The 21,344-nt window shown below is 45.1% G+C and overlaps 2 protein-coding genes across 2 annotated transcripts; one reads left to right on the top strand and one right to left on the bottom strand.

Annotated features, from left to right (window-relative positions):
• The first annotated feature begins 5,952 nt into the window (after positions 1-5,952).
• On the top strand, positions 5,953-13,338 carry LOC111859966 (GTP cyclohydrolase 1-like). The gene is made up of 7 exons (XM_023843178.2): positions 5,953-5,966; positions 6,359-6,462; positions 7,934-8,043; positions 9,286-9,341; positions 11,311-11,342; positions 11,613-11,697; positions 11,833-13,338. Exons 2-7 carry the CDS (start codon positions 6,423-6,425, stop codon positions 11,960-11,962), a joined length of 453 nt encoding a protein of 150 aa, XP_023698946.1. The 5' UTR covers positions 5,953-5,966; positions 6,359-6,422; the 3' UTR covers positions 11,963-13,338.
• A 302-nt stretch (positions 13,339-13,640) lies between these two features.
• Positions 13,641-16,681, bottom strand: cgrrf1 (cell growth regulator with ring finger domain 1). Its single transcript, XM_023843177.2, has 6 exons — positions 16,514-16,681; positions 15,924-16,060; positions 15,392-15,569; positions 15,032-15,179; positions 14,844-14,951; positions 13,641-14,460 (listed from the first exon to the last, which is right to left on the bottom strand). Exons 1-6 carry the CDS (start codon positions 16,615-16,617, stop codon positions 14,113-14,115), a joined length of 1,023 nt encoding a protein of 340 aa, XP_023698945.1. The 5' UTR covers positions 16,618-16,681; the 3' UTR covers positions 13,641-14,112.
• Positions 16,682-21,344: the final 4,663 nt, after the last annotated feature.

Below are 21,344 nucleotides of genomic sequence, written 5' to 3'. Positions count from 1 at the left end.
TGCAGTGTTTCTCGACCTAGATGCCTATAGGCTTTCTGTCCACGTTGGCATGCCAACAGTGACCTGGCATCACATGACTGCCGTGATCACATCACATGGGCGCTGAGCTGATCTCAGCATCTACTTCTGAAGTGACAGAGTGTTGGACGGTCATCCATTGAGGTTAAAGCAACACGCAGCCTTGGAGTGACCCTGATTCACAGCCACCACTCAAGCTTGGTAACTGGTACCAGGTGCTGTCTCAGTCTGAGCCGGAGTCCCTCATTGAGGAATGCTTCCGCATACCCAAGCCCCAACCACCCTTCCAGGCTCACTGCGCTCAGTCTTCGCAGCCCCCCACACCAGCCAGTCTGTAGCCACAGCATCACCAGCACCATCGGGGTCCTGACAGCCCCCAGCATCACCAGCACTGTGCAACCTACAGCACCACACAGCCTGGCCGCTCTGCAAGCAAGCCAGAAAATCCCCCCGCCCCCCCCCCCCATGGATGCAAACACACCCAGGACCCTACTCATCAATAATCAGGGATGTGTGTAACAAATCTACGTAAAAAATTCTGCTACCCTGTTGCCTCAGTCATCGGCATAACAAAGAAAATCCCAGCGTTCCTACATATCCACCGGATTGTTGGCCAGATTGTGCATGTGGGCAGAAATGACATCCCTAAAGAGCAGTCTGAGACTCTGAAAAGGAATTTTGTCCACCTACTGGAGCTCCTTACATCTCTCACACTACAAATACATGTATCAAGCCCGTTGCTCATAGTCATTCGAAGGATCAGTTGTTTTAGCAGGCCGCCGAGACCACATACCTGGCTCACGTCTGCGTGCGGGACTCACAAAAAGTACGTTTAATCTACATCTGTAATCTGTTCTGGCGACACACATATTTGTTTAAAGGTGATGGGTTGTACCTCAACTTTTCTATGGCAAAAATGCTTATATCAAGTCTGCAGTACAACATCTCTCACTCACCCAGGAATCTTATCAGAGACAGCGTCACTCCTGAAAAGCCACAGTCACCTTCTAAGGAGGTTTGACATATTCAGAAGCGTGCTTGGGGGAATGAATGAGGATCGGTGCCATATGAACGACATTTACACCCATCTTTATCATGCACAACAGTGAGAACAACTATTGGTAATTGATGTGTAAGTATCCATGCCACTAGCCAACATATCCCTGGTATTTGTAACAAATGGTGGCATGGTTGCATTAGAAAACGTCAGTAGAAAGGTTCAGAGAAGTATAATTTAATTAGCGTGATGTGTGTCCACCTTAATGAAGAGAAATTAAAACTCCAGGTTCTTAAAGCTGTGGTACTGAATGTCTACTCACTCAACAAATCTTTCATAGTCGGCCAGCCAGCTGATTGCAAACCAAAAGAGCCTAATGGTCATAATAAGAATGTGCAATTTCATAATATTAAATGATTAAAACCTCTCCATGACCTGATCCTTAGTATCATGCTACGGTGCCCATTCTTTCAGCTGGAGTTCCACTTATTCACGCATCTAAAGTTGTTTCGTCAGCCAAATCAATTTCAATACTCAAATAAACCGGGAATGGCAAACAGTAAGTAATGCCATGGATTACTTCCTCTCTCTCTTTCTCGCCCAACATCCAACGCACACCATGCAGCACATTCCCTAAATGACAACTTGGCGGCATGGATGACATGGAGGAGTGGATCCCTGAAAAAATTAGACATCGGTAACTTGCAAATTGTTTGGATTTACCAAAATCGACACCGTACTGTTCAGCAACTTGCAAAACAGTCTTAAAAACCATCATGAAAACAATCATAACACCATGGATTGTAATACTGTCTGAAAATAATTGTGATATATTTTTTCCATATTGTCCACCCCTATACTATATAATCATTAAGCTCATTAAAACATACCTGTGTTCATCTCCCTCTCTCTCTCTCTCTCTCTCTATATATATATATATATATATATATATATACACACACACACACACACACACACAGAACTTTCTAGAACACTTCCAGGCACATTGGTGGGGGTATTTTCCATACTGAGACCTGGCTTAATAGTAATGCTGCTCGAATAGCAGATGTTTTGGATTCTGACCATTATTGTCTCTTCTTTGAGATGCCAGTGTACACCTTGAACTGGGACAGTAAGCTGAAGGCCAATAAACGCTATCTCACGGCTGATTCCGATGACGCTTTTAACAACCTTATGCTCACTCCCTGCACTTGAACTCTCCCTCCCTTGTAATGCATCTGTAGAGAGAAAGACAGAATATAAATATCATCACCCCACTGAACACTAAGACTGTATCAGACAGAATGAGACCCATATGGAGGAACCAAGTTCAATTTTAAAACTCAAAAGACACACATGTAGAAAGAAAATAAAGGGCAAAAATAATGTATAAGACAAAGAGTGAACTGAAGCATACCAGAAAGGTCTAGTTTTCAAATCTGATACAAAAAAAACCAAGTCAACCCCAAATTTCATTTTTCTACTATTGCTAGATTGATAACTCCTGCCCCCCCCCCCCCCCCGCCCCCCTCCTCCGTATCCCATCTGAACTTCTTACAACTAAAAAATTGGGGCTATTACTGAAAACACAGGGAGAGCTCGTTCCCAATATCTGGATGTTATTTCTCCACGCTGCATTGTTCAAAGTAATCTCTGTGTTTTCTACCATCGACCTTAATTCATTAATCAACATTAAACTACCTCTAAACTCATTGAGCCATCCTCTTAATCCCCTCTCTTGATTTTAAACAAGTTCTAAGCTTGTTGTCGGCCAATGATATGAATATTGTTAATCTTTCCACAGTCTTAAGACTGCCATTGTTAGGCCTTTGTAGAAGAAATGTAATTGTGATGGTACTGTGGTCAGTAATTATAGGCCAATATCTATCTTACCTTTTCTTGGTAAAATAATAGAGAAACCTCTCCATCCTTCGTCTAGATCTCAGTGCTGCCTTTGACACAGCAGACCATGAGATTGTTTGAACCAGCTATACACCTGGGCAGGTCTCTCTGGTGCCCCCTTGAGCATGAATGCTGTGTTGCACTTGATACCTGTGTCTCAAAGCTTCACGCTATCATATGTGGCATCCCCCAAGGCTCAATTTTAGGCCCTATATTATTTAACCTTTACATGCTACCACCATTAAGTGTAATAAATATACATAAAATTGGCTTTCGTCAGTATGCAGATGACACTGAACTATATCTATCTCTAGCTCCTAATGCACATGGGTCTATCCCCTGCACAGATGACATAAACTCACAGATGTCACAAACTTTTCTGCAACTGAACAAGGAGAAAACAGAGATGCCTGTTATTGGGACTAAAGTACAGAGGAAGCATATACTGCTGTACTTAGAATCAATGTCTCTCAAGGCCAAACAACAAGTTAGAAACCTGGGAGTCCAGTTTGACGGTGAACTTAGCTTCAACAGCCATATCACCAAAGCCCAGGGTGTGCTGTCATATGTTGACCGTAAAAAAAACGGACTCATGCTTTTGTTTCAAGTAGAATAGATTACTGGAATGCTCTCTTGTCTGGTCTACCTAAGAAATTAATTTCAAATCTACAATGGATCAATAATGCCACTACCAGAATGTTAAAAGGCATCAATCACAGGGACCACATCACATCTACTCTTAAATCCCTACACTGGCTTCCGAAGGCCTTATTTTGTTCATTCTTAAATGTATATATGGTCTTGCTCCATCCTATCTCAGTGATATGATTGTAAAGCATGTCACAGGCAGATCACTCAGACCATCCCATAGTAATTTACTGATCATTCCTTAAAGCTGGCTGAGGAGGGAGGAGGCAGCTTTTAGGGCATACTCACAGTCCGTGACCCCTCCCCATTTTCCCACTGGTCTGCCCCCATGCTGCATTTAACGATCCTGGTCCAAGCATGCTTTTGTCATCACCGCTTGACTTTTTGTCTCGAAGAAAATATAGGAAGGGAAGCGCTGTGGGACGGCAGAATGGAATTCGTGATTAATGTTATTTTGTGGCTTATTTGGACTCGTTTTAGGTGTGATGACACATGCCCCCCCATAAATTTATCGAGTATGTAACACCACGATTTTCATTTAATCGTCTTGTATGTATAAGAAGACAGGCCTGTATTTTACCAAAAATCTCTAAATTTATGTGTATTGCATCCAGTTGTTCCTGGATATTCTTGTCAGCTCAAATTTTCAGCAAACACTGCACCTCTGCCTTAGACCAAAGTGGTCCTTTTTTGCCATGCTTGTTAAATGTCGCTACCTGATCTGTACAGCCTACGCTATCCGTTTCTTCCAGGTCCAGGTTCCGTCCTCGGACAGGGTTAGAGATCACGCTAGTCAAACTATACTCTGAACTATACTTTGAACTATACTTTGGGGTTCAGACATGCTCAGGTCAGACCCTTAGTCACTATGGTCCCAAACTGTGGACCTCTCTCCCAGAAAACATGAGAGCTATTGGATGACTTAATACTTTCAGAACTAGGCTGAAAATTCATCTTTTAGAAACTGCGTATAATACTCCATGATAATCAGTTATTTTATTTTATGCACATATTATATAATTAATTTATCCTTTTATTAATCGAGAATATTGGGGGTTGTTCCCCTCGAAGGGGCTGGAGTCCCCAGTGAGGTTGGGATTGATGTCACTGATGACGTAGGGGCTGGGGTCTCCTGAGAGGTAGGGATTAAAGTCTACAATAGAGACCATGGGTGATGGGTGGTTAAAGTTCCGTTGTTCCGGTGGTATTTTATTTATTTTTGTGCTTATTTTATATTCTTACGAAAGAAAAAGAAACAATAAAGACAAAAGAGATAATTCGGTCTTAAAAGAGATCTTTCCTGCTGCACTTGGTACATGAAATTGCAGCAGTGACGCATAACTACGGCTGAATCATCCACTTGTTCAGCGCGAATACCTTTATTCACTGTATTTTTCCGTGGCTTGGATGTGAACCACCCTTTCAGCCTTCAATACACTTCCATAGGAACTGATACATTGTGATATCAGCAGCTCCAAGTTCCAAACGCCGGACAAAAGATATTGACATATTCATAAGGCCGGAGTTTTTATTGTTAGCTTTTAAACGAACTGTCGTCCAACCCAGAAGCAAAACTAAATGTCAACGTACACCCCACCGTCACCGAGACATGTTGATCAGGGTGGGTTCTACACACGGGAAGAATTTACAAAGCGGTTACAGACACACGAGGATCGGTCAGGACTCACACACGACTAAGGCAACGGCACAGGCAACGATCAGGGACACAGCACAGCTGTTTACAACAACAACAACAACAGGCAAAGGCTATTTACAACACCCGGAGCGTGCTGAGCAATGCCAGTAAGCCATCCCGTCGACGCAACACATATATAATCAAGTACGATATAAATAAGCTATAATTAGAACAATACCCTGGAATGTTGTAACGCTGGATAGCGCATGTATAGTTAATTCCAAACATTGCCCTAACATTGTTCAGTGGTAATAATAATAATAATAATAATAATAATAATAAACTTCTGCGGTCAAAAATACTTATATTGCATTGTGTTTTCCGTATAGAGCAGCACATTACACAACGTTCAACAATCATCACAAAGGTCTATGTGAAAAAAAACAAAAAACAAGCATCATATAAATTAACTGTACTTTCGATCACGGTGTTATTACAGATAGGCGTATTAGTGTCATGCTGCGTTGTTGGTACTGCTATGTGTCACTTAAAAACCAATCGGTTGAACACAGCGTGCCCACGGCAGGTTATACATTCTGAAAAATACTCGGACTCAAATGTACTAGCTGTCATCCACAGGCTCAGCCCCCATCGGTTTACGGTGCTCGCCGCTGATTTATGTGACGCAATTCAGCGGGGCATCCAATAGCAAATACAGAGTATACTGGGGGGCGGAGGAAGCAAAATAATTTTCTTGATCTTCAGGTATATGGAATAGAGAGAACTGCCAACTAGCAGTGGCGCGCGCTCACCAGGGAGACATATAGATACAGAACAAGAAAACGCAAAGGATTAGATTGATGACAGTACACCGTTATCTCTTATAAACAGTGGAAAAAAGTCAGACTATAACCTGGAATAATGGATGGTTCAAGCACGAGGCAAGGGGTTAGTTTTAACGACAAGTCCGGACATTTGGCGGAGACGGGGCCAATATCCAATTCCCTAAAGGAGACTAACAGTAAGCAAGTAGTCTTGGTACCAAACCCTCAGAAGGGCTGCAGCAGTGTTACTTGGAATGAAATGCGCACCCGAAGTGTGGAAGATAACGAGATCAGCTTGCCCAGTCTTATTTCAGCCTACTCCACTATTCTCAGGGGTCTGGGAGAAAATCCCGAGAGACCCGGACTCCTCCAAACGCCTTCAAGAGCGGCCAAGGCCATGCAGTATTTTACCAAAGGCTATCAGGAGAACATCCAAGGTGAGTTATAAAGGGGGATACTTGCTACTTCGGCGTCACTTTGAAAAAAAGAATTAAGTAAGCTGTCAAGTTACTTACAAATGCACATGATGTTTGAATTGAACTTGGATGTTTTAAGTTTTCCGATGACACAAACATATTATGCAGGAAGAGGATTGGTATCGCCTGAGCATTACGTTTGTTTAATTAGCTATCCTCGGTGCTCACTCCAACAGGTATATCATAACTTGGTTTAATTCATTCTGCCCCTAGTGAATGTCCAGTTTAAAATATTTTTTAAAGGAGCAGCATGTCTTCCTCAAGAATCTCTGGAAAAAGTATAGGTTGGCATGGAAGGCTTACGTTAACCAGTTTAGTCAAGTAATGGTTAGTCGTTTGGTACCATTCACGAACAAACGCACCAATCAGTTGCATGCTGTGACGTGATTGGCTGGACCAGTCTGACTCCCACTACATCTGTAACAAATTTTTTTTTTGTTGGGGGTGGGGAGGATTGACATAAAGAGAATCAATTAGTGTGTGTTATTTATTTATTTATTTTTTTAAAACGAGAGAAAACATGAAGCAGTGACTACACTAGTAGCTAAAATTGTGGAAACAATTTTAAGAGATTACAGAACCTTATTCATCGGATGCTCCAGTTACTTATTTAATTGTCCAATGTAATGGTAATTTTTATAGCTTAATGCTAAAAATGTTAGGTGTTTCCACAATTTTGGCCACTAGTGTAGAACATGAGTCCATGGACTCTGCCCTTGCCATGCCTTGGGTGTGATCACAGTATGGCGAGAACAGAAGGCGTGTTTCTAAATGTACACACGTGCACACTGCTGTGTCTAGACCCAAGTGCTGGTGGCTCTTGTCATACCTGGTTAAGTGCAACATAAAGTTCATGCTACAGCGTACGATGCTAGGAAGAGCACACCACGGGACCTCAGAGTCACACGTCAGAGTCTGCTTACCTCGTCTCCATGGAAACATTGCCCTTTATGAGGTAGCCAGTCAGGAAATTAAAAATCCTGAACCAGAAGATTCTGTTCTGTCTGTAAACAGAGGAAGCTGGATTTCATTTGAATAATGATATGATCCTGTTGAGAGTGTGGAGTTGGGGGGGGGGAAGGTCAAGGATGGCACAGGCAGTCTGATATCAGACATGAAGAGGAGAATACTCTATTTATTTATCCATCCAAAGCAACATACAATAGAGAAATCAGGGTCAGCCACTCCTTGGAGCAACTGGGGTTAAGGGTCTTGCTTAAGAGCCCAATAGAAAAATTACTCTGCCAAGCAAGGGGTTTAAACCAACAACCTTCTGATAATGGGCACTAATAGCAGAACCACACATATCGGAATAGTGCTGCAAATTCACCAGATTTATATATATATATATATATATATATATATATATATATATATATATATATATATGATATAGAGGCATATAGAGCATGTTGCTTTCTTTATCTTTCAGATGTGCTGAATGATGCTATTTTCGACGAAGGCCACGACGACATGGTGATAGTTAAGGACATCGATATGTTTTCCATGTGTGAGCATCACTTGGTGCCCTTCACTGGAACGGTAGGACCACTGTCTTCCTGCTTATGACCTGGGAAGAATTCACCAAATATTTTGGTTTTTGAGGTCCTCACATGAACTAACTGAATCACAAAGACATATATAAAGGAGCTGTAGCTGGTGACTTAGTGGTGACATCATGGGTTGTTCATTGTTGAGATTAGGGCTATGCAACTGATGGTCCTCTAGGTCTGAGCACTGCTGATTTCCCAGCCTTCCTTTACCTGTGAGCCAGGTGTGAAGCCCCTGTGGCCAATCAGAATCAGTAATTGGTAGAACTGTAAACAAGGCCTGGATTTGCAATAGTGGTCCAGATTTGAAGAGCCCTGGTCTAGATGAAATGCTGTGGTAGCCCAAGTCTGATCTGAGATGTGCTAAGAGGTATATCTCTCTGAGATGTGTCTACTCAGGAAAGCTCTGGGATTCTATTATCAACAGTAAAAGAAAAATCTTCTTGGAGGGAAACTTTCATAGGTGAGAGCCTCCATACAATCATGAAACGTGAACCTTCAACTTTATTCATACACATAACATCTTTTAACATAACACTTCACTTTTAGATGTTTAAATATTGCAAATGCTTATACAAACAGCAGTGTCTCATAGTCTGATAAGCCCATGATTCATGAGCTCCTTATTTTTTCCGGATCATGAAATGTGCTTGATCCCTTGTGAGAATCTGGATGTGTAATAGTCTCTTAGTAGATGTGGCCTGTCTAATGTCCACATCTGGCCCATGAGCATGAAACTCAATGATCCCTGTAAAACGATCACTAAACAGCTTCCACGTGATCATGATGCTCTGACTCAGACCAAACCGTGGCCCGTCATCACGATGAACTGGGAGATCCTGTAGCTCCACCCAGCACCATCACAATACCTATTCTGCCTGCAAACCGTAAGCAAAGAGTGATGTAATTCCTTCCAAGCTGACCTTAAAGTTTACATGATGAAGGTTGCCTGTTCTGATGCCCACGAGGCAACCCGGTAATGTGACACCAGTATGGATTGTGCTGTATGTATACAACACATGGATCTATAACATAATGACTAATTGTTCCACCCTTTTTGCACTCTAGGTGTACGGTAATGGCTTGTATGTCCTAACCAAAGACTTGATACTGTCATTTCATTGAGTTCTGATGTGTTATTAGGGCAGATTTTTCACAACCATGCTGGTAACTCAATGAAAATCACCCATGCCTTGGAACTGCCAGCACACTTTGCGGTGTCCATCTCTTGTAGGTTCATGTTGGCTACCTTCCCTGCAAGAAGGTACTGGGACTCAGTAAACTGGTCAGGTGAGTGCAGCAGCTGGCAGCAGTCATCGCCTTTTCATTTTGGTGAGAGCTTTCCCCTGAAGTATTCCAGGGCGCCACCTGACATTACTCTGTGGCTGACAGCAGTATCAAATAGCATTCGTATGACATATGGAGCAGTTTTAATAAAAAGTGCAAGAACAAGAATCATAGGAATGTTATGTACGGTGTAAATTACCTATTTATTGACATTCTTCCTGCAGAAGTATTTTTGAAAATCTGGAAAAATGCACAGTGAAAGTGGATTTCTACTCAATACACACATTATTTATAATATTTTGCATATTTACTGTTGTGCCAGTTCAGTCTCATATGATTTGCTTTGCAATGTAATCCATCGTCAGAGGTGGATAGTTCAGGTCCAGAAAGTACAAATCCAGACCAAGACTTCATTTCAACCAACCAGTTGAGTATAAAGAGTCACAGAGTACGCAACTGGTTGGTTGAAACAAAATCTTGGTATGGATTTGTACTTTCTGTACCTGAAATATCCACCTCTGACGATCAGACTGATCTCCAGGAATGTAGGCCACAGACAAATTATGGACAGAGGCGTGTTTTCTCCTTTCTCATGTTTCTGCATGCTTGAAATGAACTTGGCAAGTTTGATATATGCAGTAGGGTTTGGATTTTATTGAAGCTATGTATTCTAAAAAATGTTCTACATGGGAATTATTTGAAACTACCAAACACCAACAGAAATACACACACCAGATCATTCACTTATTTTTTTCTGAATGAAAATTAACATGTTATAAATTGACTAATGGCTGATTTAAGAAAGGTGTAAAATTCTAAAGATGTAAAGCTTTTGATGTAATTTGAATGAACCAAGTTCCATTTGGACACATCATGTTTCTGGATACTAGTCTAAGGAACAAGTATCTCGGTGCCGTGCATGTTTGCATTGTGGGTGATGTCAACAGTCGCCCTCCTTCCTGAAGGGCTGTGTCCTCCTAAGGGGCAGTTCACTGGCTGTAAGCAGATTAAGCGTGATGTGAGTGGGGCACTCATCCTGCCTGACCTCTTTGTCTGGCTCACTCGCACTCAAGCAGAAAGCCAAGAAACGCAGACAGTGGTCATAAGCTGCTTCCACTCTCCCCGATTGGTGGGATGTGAACGCGTCATCTCGCCTCCACACCAATAGGGAGCTCAGGAACACACCAAGATGGAGCTGGCTCATCTGCAGAGCCAGTGCGGGCCTCCCATTAAGGCTCGCAGAGGGACGCCACTCACGCTGCACTGAACCTAGACACCGTCAATAGGCATGAGAACCACAAGATGGCCTCCACGCATGACACGCTGCTGAGATTAAAAGCAGCTTTAAAGATCAGTTCTTACTAATGTTGTTCTTGCCTATTAAGTAGCATAGTCAGTGCTGCACAAAAAACATGCCTTGGCTTCAGAAAGTCTCCCCCCTCCTCCCCCCATATGGGCAGCCTTGAGCATATTTATCCGAAGCTGACCTGCTCTGTGGATATAGATACCCCATTTGGGACTCCTGTAAGGAAGGAAATGTTAGTGTGAAGCACCTGTTTGTTGGCGTTTTTAATTTGCCCTTATTCTCAAATTATTGTCATCAGGGTGGGGGCTCCCTCAGTGACTCACAAGTCATGGCAAACAGCGCCCCCTGGGGACTAAATGGGATGAATTGGTCATCCCAGATGAGGTGAAAATGGGGATGCAAATGTTGAAAAACACCTCAGATGTGCCAGAGCTTCCTGTAGAAGCCTTCAGAGAACCTCCTCGGGGTCACGCCTGTGCCGTGATGCGGCCGTCTTAGATTAACTGCAGCCTGCGCGTCTTTGTAAGATAATCTGATTACAGATGTCTGTCGTTTCCCCAATTCACATGGGTTTAATCCTGCATTGAAGTTGCAGTCATGTTGTTACTGGTCTCAGGGTTTTTATTTCATGAATTTATATTCAGTATATTTTTTCTGTCCTTCCAGGGTTGTTGAAATGTACAGCAGGCGATTACAAGGTAATTTTTTTTATCATGTAGTTTTGTAACTTGTCTTTTACACTCATTGAGAAGTTAGTGTTAATGTAACAAATGCCTGTTAAAATGTCCCTATTCAAGTGAATTTAAATTTAGTGAAGTTACGATGAACACATGGCATTTGGTGTCCATAGAGACTATGTGGGAGTGTGAGTGCGGAACTGGCCGTCCTGGGAAGCGCCTGCATCTTTAATCAGGGCTCTCTGTGAGCCTTATTGTGACGCTTTCCGTGTGTGTGTGTCTGTGTCCCAGTCCAGGAGCGTCTCACCAAGCAGATCGCCACCGCCATCACGGACGCCCTGCAGCCGGCTGGTGTTGGGGTCGTCGTCGAGGCCACGTGAGTCTTTATGCATCCGTGTGACACTCTTGTATGAATGACGCAGTGCTGTGTCCCCCGTCGCTTGGGAAGTCGTCACTGCTCGCACTTGTCTGGGGGTTTCCTCCAAACTCCAGCCGTTTCCCTCCCTTACAGTCACATGTGCATGGTGATGAGGGGCGTGCAGAAGACAAACTCCAAGACGGTCACCAGCACCATGCTGGGAGTTTTCCGTGACGACCCCAAGACGCGGGACGAGTTCCTGAAGCTCATCCGTAGGTCTTAGAAGCACGTGCCGTAACGCCACGCCTCGCCAGCTCATCATGCCAACCCGTGTGTAAAATCCACGTGCCGTCTGTGTGTGTGTCAGTGCACCTGTATGAGTTCCACTGAACTACCTCCAAGACATGCAGAACATGGCCTATCTACATGTGTCTAGATGTGCTTAGTGTGTGTCCAGTCTGGTTTTAAATTCATCGTGAGCTGAACCTACCAAGCACAGAAATCCCAGTGAAATAATTTTTCAGTGTGCCAATCAGAGGTATTGTTTCCATTTGAGGTATAAATTATAAGGCCTGCCTATTACCCATCTGCAGATGTCCTGCAACAAATCGCCAGCAGGGGTCACTCACATCTAAATTAGTCCAGAAGCAGTCCCTTACCTTTACAACTAGCTGTGGATGCTAACTAGATGTTTAATTTCATTATGACTGACTGCAAATGCCACATTGTCATGGATGTAGTTATGTTAACTGTGAATTATAAAAAAGCTGATGAGTTTTATTGTGAACACTTTGAGAACTGGACAACCAAACAGTATATTAGCATTGTTAGCATCCTTTTTAGCATATACACAGGTCTGAATATGGGGAACATTATTAATATGTGGCAAGGCCTTGAGATGAAGAACATTTTGTGCTTAAGCAGTATTTACAATCATTAAGTAGTGAATATATCGAATAGTAGTACTCAGTGGTAGTTTGTAGACAGCCATGTTAAATATATTGGGACATCAGAAGCTCTAGGGGTGAGTTTTGGTAAGAATCCATTTTACACCAGAGGCCAGATATGAGTGTCAAGCAAACGTAAGGCCGTAGCAGGTCTGAGATTCAGAAGTTAATACTGAAATCAGCCAATGTACACAGGCAGTGAAACTATGAAATAAACACTGGTGTTTTTCTGACCCAGTAATGTGTGGTGGCAGCCACAGGTAATGATGTTTACAGTGATAAAGAACAGCTACGGTGTGTGTGTGTGCTGCTACATCTTTCAGCTGGCTGATGGCCCCAAGATGGAAATGGCTGTTGTACCCTAGATCAGTGTTTCCCTACCCAGTCCTCAGAGATCCCCAGACAGTCTGTGTTTCGGGGATGCCGAGGGCCAGGCTGGGAAACACTGACTAGAAGTCAGTGTTTAACTGAAACTGTATTTGAAATGACCAACCACCTCAATTCATGTTGCTTTGGACAGAAACATCTGATGAACAAGTAAAAGTAATCCAACTGGTTTAAATCTGTATCGTATAAAAACATTAAGCACATCTGGGTACTTCTGTTGCAAAGCATTGGCGTGTAATCTGTGTTACTGTATGTTATATGTAATTTTATGTCATATGCTATGTGTTTCATGGCTAAAGGGTAAGAATAAACCTTAAGAACATCATGGGGATGTGCTATGGATGAAAGTGCGATTTCAGTGAGGGGAAACTATTTTTCCACGTTGAGGCTTCTTTGTGTCCTTGCTTGTTCCACAATGGTGTCACCCAAAGGAATGTACCAATCAGACACTCATAGGTGAGGATTCAAATTACAGGACCTCCCACACGTCTCCCCGTGTTGTGCAGTGTAACCAAGACAAGATATTTACCACAGTCATGCTAAGCAATGTGAGATGACACAGATGACAGAAACCTGGTCTCCAAATCAGCGGCTAAAGAAGCTCAACGCTCACCTGCAACTGAGCAGTACTGAGCACTTTCCAGTTTAATTTAGTCCACAATCAACAACACAAATATAATATATACAACTTCCACTCAAACATTGCTCCAAAGTGTGCATAGTTGCATGGGATTCATTTGATTGAGTCGGTAACACCTAACACAGTCGTCTTATCTTGATGAGCACCATGGCAACTTGTGACTGTACACAGGGGGGCAGTCTCTTGAATGAATGCATGGGAGGTACTCTACTGATGCTGATGTCACTGAACTACAGCAGTATGCAGTAATGGTAAGGTTAGCTGTTAGCTGAGTACATAGGACACCCCACTGCAGAAGGAATAGCATCTCCACAGGAATAACATCCCCAAAGACCATGTTATGCATTCCTCTCATCTATTGGGGGGGGGGGTTAATGCCCCCCCCCCTGCCCCCGCCAATGCGCACATCTTGGTGGACTGAAGAAGCTGTCCTCAAACATCCGAAGTCGCGCTGGGAATTTACTCTCCCCTGTGGTGCCCCTCTTGCTCGTCCTCCAGGGGGCGCCGACACAGAGCGAAGGCCTCGAGGACGAAGGCGCGGCACATGGGGCAGTGCTGGACGCGCGATACACAGCCGTCGCACAGGCAGGTGTGCCGGCAGGGCAGCAGCACACGGTTTACCGGGGCGTTCTGGCACACCACGCAGTCTCGGCCCGCCCCAGGGGCCGCCCCCTCGTCTTCATCCTCGTCCTCTTGAGTCGTCCCGGTCTGGGGCCCTCCGGCCTCATTTGGCCTTTCCTGCTCCGTGTCTGGGGCGGGGTCTGTGCTTTCGGCCTGACTGCCATCTCCAGTGGACATGAAGAGTGGCTGAGGACAGAGGGAGCCCAAAGTGACGAGGGCTGGTCAAAGCAGGCAGCCGTTCGTAGGCCTCAGATCCCACTGCATGGCATCGTCTAATGGTCACACATCTGTGACCGTGCCGGAGTTAGCACTGTCCTAGGTAACTTAATTTAAGGGCTTATATTTTGGAAAAGCAAGTATGAAATCTGTAAAGAACTCAGTCTGGCCCAAAATTGCACAATTAATTGATTACATTACAGATATTCAGCTTGTTTAGGTTCCGTATGCCTGCTAAATGCGAAAGACAGGCTGTTAATGGGGTTCTTTTTGGAACCACAAAGCACATTGAACCATAAACCCTGCAAACTGTGATAAGAAAACATTTAGGTTTCGAGAGGACAGCGCTGTACCTTCAGCTCGTACATGTTCCCCTGCACCGTGAGCAGGTACTGAAATAAGATCCGCTCCGATAGCTGGTATTTCTCATCCGGAACATGGACCACAGTCACACTGGCTACCTGAAATGGCAGAGCACAGGCTAGAGCGTGCGGCATAGACACGGAGCCCTACCGCCACTCGTGGAGACACGGTGTCTTACAATGTTGTATATGTCCCGTGTATCCGGCTCCGCGAGCGTGAGCAGCACCACCAGGGGGTAACACGCCCGAGGCAGCACCCCAAAGTGAGAGATGCCCAAACTAGCAGGCATCTGTGTCAGACGCTCCCCTGGGTCCTCCGTCTCGATGCTGACGGTTTGGTCAAGCTTCAACTCGAGTGTGGGGGAGGGGTAAGCTTGATATTGCGCCTCACTTGACAGTCATTCTGAATCAATCCAAATTCATTATCCAGCTTAATGAATGGCCACTTTGGGTAAGAACTAATAATTTCCTGCATTTATACATTAAAGAGACAGTGCTGCTGCGGAATGATGGTTCCCCAGTGTGTGCTGAAAGGATACTGGAAGGTCTGGACGTGCTGGTACTGGAAATGCAGGGCTTCCTGGAAGCGCTGCGGGGTGCTAATGGGAGGCCCACACCGGTGGGCATGGAGGGCGGCCTGGAGACCCTGAATCCCGCAGCCCCAGTAGCAGCTCAGCGTGCACTCCTCCAGACAGCGAGGCCGCAGAACCACGCCCCCTGTGGCGGGACACCGTTACAATCACCTTGTGGGGACTGCGGAAGCTTCAAACGGATTTCTCAGACTATTAGGCAAAGCAGGAAATACTGATTTTTATCTAGCAGTTTTAACTCCCCCTAATCCCTTTCTTCCTTCATCAACTGTTCACGACGTGCCTGGTCTGGACTGCAATTGCCTGTTAACGATCTTAATCTACAGGTAATAATACTGGTTGAGGTACTAATACAGATTTAGCAATCATTTGCCAACTATTTTGCGAAGATTGCTGGGCTATATTGTGGAACTGCCCGGAATTGCAAATCCATGTAAGATCTTCCCTCAACAGCCCTGATCGGCAGCCGGTGTGTCTTTACCTGTCACGGAGGAAGGAGCTGAACCCAGTTCCAGGGCAAACGGGTTAGTCACTTGGACCATCCGCTTTTCTGGAATGTTCGCTACTGAGTCCGCATCGTCCGAACTACGCAAAATTATCGGTACATCAAACCCAAACCTTGAGAAACAAGAGAAACTGTCAGTGCAGGTTCTTCAACATAATTTGCCTGCCCCCCCCTTCTCCTCGCCCACTGACACTTGAACAACTAGTGAACGCTAGTGCAGGCTCTGCTACCGATGCTGGTATTAGTCTTGTCTTTGAATGAACGACAAACGCGTATTTCCCGAGATGTCATAACTCTGTGCAGTTACTGTGCTATGCAATTGCATCCGGGGGCAAGTTATCTTTAACTGAAACCTCTAAAATATGAACACTACAAAAAGTGATTAAATACGCAATAAAATAGTGATATAAGATACATGATATAAGATCATAAACAGTCATATCATTCGATCAACATTAACCAACCCACTTTACTAAGTAATCCAACACAGGACAGTGTCAATAAGAATACGCTACCAGCCCCTTACGCCGCATTTTCAATTAGAGCGATTTTAACAGCGGACGTACCAGCCTAGAACCATTGCTACGGTAATGATAAAACAGAGCGACACGATGCTAATATAAAAAGGAGGGCAGTATTCGTAAAGCATCACTAAAAACCCCGCAGCCATGTCGGAACTGTATCAGCATACAAATACAAGACAACAACATCTTCCGTCATGTAACTACGGTGGCCGAGAGGGGACAGTCATTAAAAAAGGTGTCGTGTGAGAGTTCGCGAACTGCGCAGCACTGCAGTGTGACTTGCGGTCAGGGTGTAACCCACAATATTCAAACAACACCAGGCATATTTATTTATTAATGAAAATACATCAAGAAATAAACTGAAGCGGATAGTCAATAGCCATACAAACAACTGTAAACCACTGGTGTACAAGTGGTGTACAACTCCACTTCAGACCTCTCAATTCTGGTGTCACATCAGTTAAAAAGATACAGAAATATAAATATCTATTATGCATTTTTTTTTAATGACGTAAATCTACATTATTTCAGTTTGATCTTGCGAGGAATTGATGTATAGTTTCTGTAAATGGCCTCTAGGGGGCATGCTGTATCAAAAAATGCTTGTAAAACTTAAAAACATAAAAAGAAATAAAAACCGTCCTTCGGGAAAAGGTTTAGAAGACTTAAACTCATAAAATAAAATAAAACCCACCGTTTTCTGAGAACATTAATATTCCTGTATACTATTACTATTTTATAATTTTGTTTGAAACATTAGCATGTAATGGCCTGTAGACAGAAACTTAAATGCTTTCATACTGACTGAGTGTAAAGATTTTGTGTGAGGTAACCTCTGTCAGATTCATCCTATGAGGCCGTAATGTTGGTGGTTATTTCGAAATATGAAAATATCAGTGATAGGTTTCCAGTTAAATCAAGTGTACCAGTAGCAGTTGGGACTCTAACTGGAATGCTGTTGATATATAACCCTGCAGTATTGCACTGGACCATAAACTCTTGCAGTGTCTGCACACATAGGCATAATTTCAGCTTAATAACAGTGAAGTGCAAAGTGTGACAGTTATCAGTGTCATTAATGAACTGGAATATAAAATCTGTAACAAAACGAACAAAAAGTTTGTGATGAAAATCAAATTTGATGTTTTAATGACATGTTTAAGTGTTTGATGACTGATGCAAAATTAATGGCTTGCATGTTTCTGAACAGATTGGTAAATGTAGGCAATATTTACCTTACATACTGATTCCATATTTGGAAAAATTCAATTTTATCCATCCATCCATCCATCCATCAATCCATCTATCCGTCCATCCACCTTCTAACTGTTTAATCCAATCAGAGTTGTAGTGGAATTATATAATCATTAATTACAGAGAAACCATTAATATGCAATGTATCCTACTGAACTTATGAGCAGACATACTCTCAGGAGCACAAGAACATTCGAGTGTCCATTCTTCCATGTCAAGTGTTTCCTCACAATGCCCCATTACTTGCTCTGCTCTTTATAAACGCTGTTCCCCAGTTTCAGACTAAAAATAGTTTTACAGATGAGCCTGCTTCTAGCAAGGTTCTCATTTTGAAATAACACGTGTCTGTTGGACGGCATCCAGCTTGGACAAGTTGTTTTTCTCCTTCTTCCTTTCTCTCTCTCTCTTGAGAGAGTTCGGCAGTGATCTGCTGCCTCCCCACCTGGTTCCCGTGGCAGGAACATGCTCCCAGTAACCTTAGTTGTGAGCGAGCGAGAGGGGGGTAAACATTTCTGACGGCAGAGAGGCGAGTCGACGCGGCGAGTGACCTTAAGGAAGGGCTGTGACTCGCTTCTTTGGCTTCTCCCCGCAGAGACCCTTGTTTGGCCCTGAGCGAGGCCGCAGCTGGAATGTGGCTCGTATCTCCGCACAGCCGTTACTGTGCTGGCGGGGATTTTGGGGGGGGGCTGAGAATCCCTCTGACCCGCCGGAGAGGCCCTCGCTCTGAGGCTAACAGCTAACAGCTGACGGGCCTTGCTCCCGCCCAAAGTGGAGGCCACGCCTCCTCCTGCAACCTCCCCGACCCGGATGACCCCACCCCACCATTCTGCAGGTCTCTGGTACCCTGGCATATGTCCCTTTTGTGTCCCTGTGGAGACAGTCGCATCTCAGGGTGGGCTGAGTATGCAGTGAAGGAGCTGTATGGACCCCCCCTCCCCCCAGTCTTGGCCGCAGCGTCTCCATTTCCCCAGAGTGATAAGCCCGTCTGTGGCCCAGGTGCCAGGTAGACGTCCCTGTGACACTGGCCCCCACACACAGCCCCCAGAGGGCCCCTGAAGGGCTGCCAGGCCATTGTGACCCCAGCCCTGCAATTCACACGTCTGATACCCCTCCGTGGCGGAGCCTGGGCGTATGTGTCTGGGAGGGGGGGGGGGGTGGGCTGTCTCCTCCAGGCCCGCACTATTCATGGGTGGGGGGAGGATGGAGATAGGGTGGTGACAAGGTAGGCAGTGAGAACAGAGCTCTGTGGGGATGGGGCCCAGGGTTTTTATAGAGAGCTGCAGCTCCCCAGGGTTTACACCCCCCAAGACAGACGGAGCTCCATCGAAACGCCAGGGCTGTCACTGGTGTCACTCTTTATGCCGATGGAGCCATGCAAAAGATCGTGGGTCTGCCCTCGCCAGCCGGCGGCCTGGCCTATGAAGGAGGCCAAGCAGCTCGCACGGTTACTGAGTCCACACTGCTTCTGCGTCGGTTCCGGTCCGCCTCCCTGGTCCAGGAACCACAGCTGGGCCGCTTGTAGCAATCCACAGGCGGCAGGTAACGAGCTTAACCCCTAAGACGGCCGTATCTAATTTGCATAACGTGGATAAGTGACTCGGCCTGACGCCGATAACCTGTTGTGTTTTTACTACTCCTGGCTGGGGGGGGGAGGGGGACCCGTTTAGCACTCATTCATTATCTTTGGTATTAATGGGGAGGGCAATTAAAGATCAGGGAGCCTGGAATGTTTGGGCCTCGATCTCCCACCAAGGCCTGAGCTGACCCTATTTATTAGCTTAGCTATTGATAAACCCAAGCCGCTAATATCCTTTGAAGCATTCAGCATTATCCGAAGAGATTCATGCCTATAACCTTTCGGCCACCCCCACGCCCGCCCCTGACACCCCCACCAGCGCAGGTTACAAATCCAACACCTCTGAGGCCTCCCAAATGTCACAGAAGAGGAGGAAGCGTGACGTGAATGGCACGTAGCAAAGAGATGCTCCTCCACGCTCATACGTTTCTCCTTCCGCCGCCGGGACGCCGACGTCGTGGCTGTAACCCTGGTGTTGGTGGTTTGGATTTGTTAGCCATCTAGGCCGGTCGTCATAGCTACTGACTAAAGTTAGCGGGTGAGAAATGAAAAAAATGAGTGTACAGGAAAATGGAAAACCCGAGCCGTCTGACTAGCTGGTTGTCTTGCGAGCAGCTCCCCAACCCAGCCCTCCATCTCCCCACTCATCCTGTCATCATCACGTTCCCAGGACCGAACCCTCGCTGACCACAGCAGAGGCGCCATTTCACACGTGCGCCAAGCCTGCCGGCCCCCTCCAAGTGTTTACTCTCCCACCCCTTTGAAACGTGCGGCTCTCCAAAACGTTTATTCCCTATATCTGCAGTGCGACGGGGCTGGGAACGTCTTGTGTGGAGTGTTATTCTCAGCGAATGTGAAGCTTTCTGTACACGTGCGTGTGTGGAGTTTTGTATGTATGCTCTCTGTCTGTTTGGGAGTGTCACAGCCTGGGAGAAGGGCTAGTAATGTATATATAAATTATATATATATATATATATATATATATATATATAAAAGTGAGTGTGTCTGTATATATATATACACACACACACGCACATCGTTCTTTCCTGGGCCGGGCAGGACACTGGGCAGACTGGTGACATCTGTGTGCCCCTGCACGGCCACAGTGATGTGCTCACACAGATTGGTTTGGGGTGGGACTGGGGAGAGTGTTTCACTGAAGTTCAATATCCCAGCTCCCCAGAGATGAGGCCATGAGCTGGTAAACAAAGCCTGCCTGCTGATTGCTGCCACCCATGCAGGGCTGCCCCACATATTAACTTTCCTCTCTTTTCTTCTCCGTGCCCCTTACAATAGAATCACTTACCCACTTGACCTGCCGCCCGGATTGAGTTAACTGGGCCTATCGGGCTCCTTTGCCTGTGTAGTCAATTGTGTTTTGCTTTGAAACCCGATGCACAGTTAAATTCCAGCTGCACTGTTTTCCTTTTCGCATAAATTATCAGTGGGATATTCTTGTTTTCACCAACGTGTCGTCAGCGTGGTTAACCAGGGCATGTTTTGTTTACGATGGAATTCTCTAGAAGGGGAAAAAAAAAGCAATGTTCACTCGCTAGCTAAATAAAACATTGCTACGGCTTTCAAGGAGAAGGATACGTGTTTTCCAGCTTCTCTGTTCTCCAGATTTTACAATCCTCTTAACGCTGGATTTCCATGAAGCCACTTATAGCCGTTGGTTTGAATTATAGCGTAACGACTGATTGCAAATGTAGGGGGGAAACAGGGTGGAAGCTGGGAAAACAGGCCGGGGCAAGTAAGAACTTGTGGGGGGGGGTCTAAGGTTCCTCAGAGGGTTCTGTCCAGGTCTAGACTCGCACACATTCAAAGCTGGACATAGCAGTGATGCATGATGCCCACTCCAAGAGGGGTAGCAGACATGACTGAGAGAGGGAAGAGGACAGGGGAACATCATTCTGTGCCCTGCACACAGAACTGGGGGGGGGAGTCCTACCCTAAACTCCCAGGGCAGCAGAATCACGGAGCAGCATTCAGCGCACAGGAAGAAGATCCGCTCATGGACAAGGCCGCCCCTGGGGGCCGTGG

This window comes from Paramormyrops kingsleyae, chromosome 19 (genome assembly GCF_048594095.1).
Source record: "Paramormyrops kingsleyae isolate MSU_618 chromosome 19, PKINGS_0.4, whole genome shotgun sequence".
NCBI classification, from domain to species: Eukaryota; Metazoa; Chordata; class Actinopteri; order Osteoglossiformes; family Mormyridae; genus Paramormyrops; species Paramormyrops kingsleyae.
Note: the sequence above shows the minus strand (reverse complement) of the source record. Positions and strands in the feature narration are given on the sequence as shown.

What these genes read in the sequence shown, in the direction of transcription:
- LOC111859966 (XM_023843178.2), top strand. Translation starts at nt 6,423, where the DNA reads ATGCAGTATTTTACCAAAGGCTATCAGGAGAACATCCAAG. An exon ending in TGGTGCCCTTCACTGGAACG is followed by an intron (nt 8,044 to 9,285) that starts GTAGGACCACTG and finishes CATCTCTTGTAG; the next exon opens with GTTCATGTTGGCTACCTTCC. An exon ending in GTACAGCAGGCGATTACAAG is followed by an intron (nt 11,343 to 11,612) that starts GTAATTTTTTTT and finishes TCTGTGTCCCAG; the next exon opens with TCCAGGAGCGTCTCACCAAG.
- cgrrf1 (XM_023843177.2), bottom strand. Translation starts at nt 16,617, where the DNA reads ATGGCTGCGGGGTTTTTAGTGATGCTTTACGAATACTGCCCTCCTTTT. An exon ending in GTAGCAATGGTTCTAGGCTG is followed by an intron (nt 16,061 to 16,513) that starts GTACGTCCGCTG and finishes TTGTTTCTCAAG; the next exon opens with GTTTGGGTTTGATGTACCGA. An exon ending in CAGCACGTCCAGACCTTCCA is followed by an intron (nt 15,180 to 15,391) that starts GTATCCTTTCAG and finishes CCAAACCGTCAG; the next exon opens with CATCGAGACGGAGGACCCAG.